The sequence below is a fragment of the Salmo trutta genome, chromosome 15 (assembly GCF_901001165.1).
Source record: "Salmo trutta chromosome 15, fSalTru1.1, whole genome shotgun sequence".
In the NCBI taxonomy this organism is placed as follows: Eukaryota; Metazoa; Chordata; class Actinopteri; order Salmoniformes; family Salmonidae; genus Salmo; species Salmo trutta.
The window spans coordinates 8,068,849-8,074,096 of record NC_042971.1 but is presented as its reverse complement, the minus strand read 5'-3'; the positions used below and the strand labels follow the sequence as shown (position 1 = coordinate 8,074,096).

At 46.6% G+C, this 5,248-nt stretch overlaps 1 protein-coding gene and 1 long non-coding RNA gene across 2 annotated transcripts; both read right to left on the bottom strand.

The window, feature by feature from the left end:
- Positions 1 to 9: 9 nt before the first annotated feature.
- LOC115148419 (uncharacterized) lies at positions 10 to 4,052 on the bottom strand. The gene is made up of 2 exons (XR_003866665.1): positions 4,012 to 4,052; positions 10 to 706 (listed from the first exon to the last, which is right to left on the bottom strand). It is a non-coding gene; the product is annotated as an uncharacterized LOC115148419 (long non-coding RNA).
- A 462-nt stretch (positions 4,053 to 4,514) lies between these two features.
- LOC115149619 (E3 ubiquitin/ISG15 ligase TRIM25-like) lies at positions 4,515 to 5,248 on the bottom strand. The gene is made up of 2 exons (XM_029692571.1): positions 4,652 to 5,248; positions 4,515 to 4,541 (listed from the first exon to the last, which is right to left on the bottom strand). The coding sequence occupies exons 1-2, from the start codon at positions 5,246 to 5,248 to the stop codon at positions 4,515 to 4,517; spliced, it is 624 nt and encodes a 207-aa protein (XP_029548431.1).

The window sequence follows — 5,248 nt, the reverse complement described above, 5'->3', positions numbered from 1 at the left end:
TTCCCTCTCTTCAACATCCTTACAACAATATAACAACACATGCTCCACCGTTTCATTGACAATACCCTCCAGACACAAACCATTCACATGCTGCCAACCAGATGGAAGGACCAGTTCAATGTACAATGTCCTAAACACAATCGAGTAAACACCACCTCTTCCTTCCTAATCTGACCTTTGAACCTTGGTCCACCGACCTTTCTTTGGAGGGCATATAAATGCCGTCCCTTGTGCTCAGACTCCCATCTCTTCTGCCACACATCTATCAAAATGTCTCTGATCTCACATTTGTCCTCACCTCTGCACAGTGGAACATTAATATATATTATATCTTGTTTTAAAGTTATTTTACCTAACTAGACTACAATTTCATTCCATTCCGCACCTGAATGTGCTGGGACCCAGCAGAATCTCACTACTAGACCCATTCTCTCAATTCTCCATAATAACATTAATACCTCCAATAGTAGGTCACTCCTAATAGATTTACCAGATGATAAACTATTCAATACAGACAGAGAATCTGAGGATACTATAACTCTAACAGGTTGTACGTCCTCCACCCACTGGAGGACAACTATTATCACCAACAGTTCAACTGAGGACACTGACAGTTCATCTGTTAGTCTTCTACATATCTGCACATCACATTCAGGAAGGTAAACACCTGCTCCTGTGTGCCCACTATCTGGGCCCTTGGATCCATCTGTGAAAAGAGTTAAAAAAGCATAACAACTTCTACCAATGTAATTGTCAACCAGTTTCCCTTCATCATTGACTTCTGACCCAATCTTTCCTTTTGTCTACCAAGGTTAGATCAACAACAGGATCTGGGAGTAACCATGGAGGAACATCCCCTATCACCACAGAAAAGGGCCAACCTCCAACTCCCTGAAACTACTCTCATCAGCAAGCTTTCCAACTGTCCAACCAGAACCACTGCCTTGTCTACTAGTATATTCCCAACAGTCATCTAGAACAGTAGCAGTGGGATGCTCAACCTCACAGCCTTTCAACCCAATAAGATAATGACAATTTATTACGTCGTATATCCAAAGGCATCTCACCTGCCTCAACTGGACTATAATATAAATCCATGATATTATGGGATACAAAATGGGAAAAGGGGAAATTATGATAATACTAAAAAACACCCTTCTAACTAACCCTACACTCATTAAAACCCACTACCCCATTCCACTACTTTGACCCTATCTGCTCCTGCACCAGGCCAACTAACCCTACACTCATTAAAACCCACTACCCCATTCCACTACTTTGACCCTATCTGCTCCTGCACCAGGCCAACTAACCCTACACTCATTAAAACCCACTACCCCATTCCACTACTTTGACCCTATCTGCTCCTGCACCAGGCCAACTAACCCTACACTCATTAAAACCCACTACCCCATTCCACTACTTTGACCCTATCTGCTCCTGCACCAGCCCAACTAACCCTACACTCATTAAAACCCACTACCCCATTCCACTACTTTGACCCTATCTGTTCCTGCACCAGGCCAACTAACCCTACACTCATTAAAACCCACTACCCCATTCCACTACTTTGACCCTATCTGCTCCTGCACCAGGCCAACTAACCCTACACTCATTAAAACCCACTACCCCATTCCACTACTTTGACCCTATCTGCTCCTGCACCAGGCCAACTAACCCTACACTCATTAAAACCCACTACCCCCATTCCACTACTTTGACCCTATCTGCTCCTGCACCAGGCCAACTAACCCTACACTCATTAAAACCCACTACCCCATTCCACTACTTTGACCCTATCTGCTCCTGCACCAGGCCAACTAACCCTACACTCATTAAAACCCACTACCCCATTCCACTACTTTGACCCTATCTGCTCCTGCACCAGGCCAACTAACCCTACACTCATTAAAACCCACTACCCCATTCCACTACTTTGACCCTATCTGCTCCTGCACCAGGCCAACTAACCCTACACTCATTAAAACCCACTACCCCATTCCACTACTTTGACCCTATCTGCTCCTGCACCAGGCCAACTAACCCTACACTCATTAAAACCCACTACCCCATTCCACTACTTTGACCCTATCTGCTCCTGCACCAGGCCAACTAACCCTACACTCATTAAAACCCACTACCCCCATTCCACTACTTTGACCCTATCTGCTCCTGCACCAGGCCAACTAACCCTACACTCATTAAAACCCACTACCCCATTCCACTACTTTGACCCTATCTGCTCCTGCACCATGCCAACTAACCCTACACTCATTAAAACCCACTACCCCCATTCCACTACTTTGACCCTATCTGCTCCTGCACCAGGCCAACTAACCCTACACTCATTAAAACCCACTACCCCCATTCCACTACTTTGACCCTATCTGCTCCTGCACCAGGCCAACTAACCCTACACTCATTAAAACCCACTACCCCATTCCACTACTTTGACCCTATCTGCTCCTGCACCATGCCAACTAACCCTACACTCATTAAAACCCACTACCCCCATTCCACTACTTTGACCCTATCTGCTCCTGCACCAGGCCAACTAACCCTACACTCATTAAAACCCACTACCCCATTCCACTACTTTGACCCTATCTGCTCCTGCACCAGGCCAACTAACCCTACACTCATTAAAACCCACTGCCCCATTCCACTACTTTGACCCTATCTGCTCCTGCACCAGGCCAACTAACCCTACACTCATTAAAACCCACTACCCCCATTCCACTACTTTGACCCTATCTGCTCCTGCACCAGGCCAACTAACCCTACACTCATTAAAACCCACTACCCCCATTCCACTACTTTGACCCTATCTGCTCCTGCACCAGGCCAACTAACCCTACACTCATTAAAACCCACTACCCCATTACACTACTTTGACCCTATCTGCTCCTGCACCAGGCCAACTAACCCTACACTCATTAAAACCCACTACCCCCATTCCACTACTTTGACCCTATCTGCTCCTGCACCAGGCCAACTAACCCTACACTCATTAAAACCCACTACCCCATTCCACTACTTTGACCCTATCTGCTCCTGCACCAGGCCAACTAACCCTACACTCATTAAAACCCACTACCCCATTCCACTACTTTGACCCTATCTGCTCCTGCACCAGGCCAACTAACCCTACACTCATTAAAACCCACTACCCCATTCCACTACTTTGACCCTATCTGCTCCTGCACCAGGCCAACTAACCCTACACTCATTAAACCCACTACCCCATTCCACTACTTTGACCCTATCTGCTCCTGCACCAGGCCAACTAACCCTACACTCATTAAAACCCACTACCCCCATTCCACTACTTTGACCCTATCTGCTCCTGCACCAGGCCAACTAACCCTACACTCATTAAAACCCACTACCCCATTCCACTACTTTGACCCTATCTGCTCCTGCACCAGGCCAACTAACCCTACACTCATTAAAACCCACTACCCCCATTCCACTACTTTGACCCTATCTGCTCCTGCGCCAGGCCAACTAACCCTACACTCATTAAAACACACTACCCCCATTCCACTACTTTGACCCTATCTGCTCCTGCACCAGGCCAACGGCCTGGGAGGACGGGACACCACCACTCAACACACCCTGGAACTCTTCTGAAGTCAAATCTAGTATGACCAAATACTTCTCTGCAGCTGCCACCAAAACACATTTTCTTTCTGTGATTTACATTCCATTTTTGCGGTACAGTTGATAACCATTTGCTATGAACACTAAGAAGCCAACCTTACTGAAGCATATATCACTGGTTGGCCCATCCCTCTGTGTTGTCACAGATCTACTACTCACAGGGATCCTCTCAGGATCCCTCAGCCTTGACCCATCCTCCTCTACTTTCTCCACTGCCTCAGCAGTGACAACCTGTTCCCAACAGTGGGGTCAGTGGGATTGGATAGGGGCCCCTCTACCTCTCTCTCTCTCTCTCTGACTGGAGGAGACAGGTGAAATGGTGTGTCTCCTCTGGTCAACAATACTCACCTTGAGAGACTCCACAGCCTGTTGGAGCTCCTTCAGCTCCTTCTCTCTCTCTCTCTCTCTGACTGGAGGAGACAGGTGAAATGGTGTGTCTCCTCTGGTCAACAATACTCACCTTGAAAGACTCCACAGCCTGTTGGAGCTCCTTCAGCTCCTTCTCTCTCTCCTGGAATCTCTGCTGGACCTTCTGCTGACTCATCCCCAGCTGCCTCTGTGGAGAATCACTCTTCAATGAGCTATCAAGCTTTATTAGTCCAGTAGATCAATAGTATAGTAATGTGACATAGGGCCCATAGAGAGGAAGGTCTAAAAAATGGATGGTCCATTTACTACATGATATTTATTTGTTGCTATGTGAATGATTATAGTTTTTATGGTAGGACTACATGAATCAACAGGTTGAGACTGAACTTTGGACTCATAAAAGGCCATTCAGAATGATAATAGTCTTTGACATTATAAAATGGTGATACATCTGGAGAATCTGGGTTGACATATCAATATACTCAAGGTTTGTGTTCATATTTGTTCTGCTGAGGATTCATTTCATTTGAATGATCTCATATTCAAACAGCCTTAGTTCCTACTGTATCTTTAATTCTTTGTTTATCAGACAGTCACAAACAAGTTGTTCTGGTCTTACCTGTTTCTCAGTCCTCTCTGCTGCAGCTGACACTGTATCATGGCCTTTATGTTCATCCATTGTACACAGATAACAGATACACTGCTGATCGGTACGACAGTAAACCTCCAGCAGTTTGTCATGATGAGAGCAGATCTTCTCCTGTAGTTGTGCGGTGGCTTTGACCAGCTTGTGCCTCTTCAAAGCAGGAAATTCGTAGTGAGATTGGAGGTGAGTCTCACAGTAAGAGGCCAGACACACCAGACAGGACATGAGGGCTTTCTGCTTTCTGGTCCCAGTGCAGACATCACATGCCACATCTCTAGGTCCAGCATAGCACAGAGCAGGAGGGGGAGCAGCCTGGAGTCCTGTCTTCTTCAGTTTCTCCACCAGCTCAGCCAACATGTTATTTTTACTCAGCGAAGGCCTCGGACTGAAGGTCTGTCTGCACTGAGGACAGCTATAGACCCCTTTCAGAACATCCTGATCCCAGCAGCCCTCAATACAGCTCCTACAGTAACTGTGTCCACAGGGGATGGTGACTGGTTCCTTCAGTAGATCCAGACAGACAGAACAACAGAACTGGTCCTGGTCCAGCAGAACTCCCTGTTGAGCCAT

What these genes read in the sequence shown, in the direction of transcription:
- LOC115149619 (XM_029692571.1), bottom strand. Translation starts at nt 5,248, where the DNA reads ATGGCTCAACAGGGAGTTCTGCTGGACCAGGACCAGTTCTGTTGTTCT. An exon ending in CAGAGAGGACTGAGAAACAG is followed by an intron (nt 4,542 to 4,651) that starts GTAAGACCAGAA and finishes ATGAATCCTCAG; the next exon opens with CAGAACAAATATGAACACAA.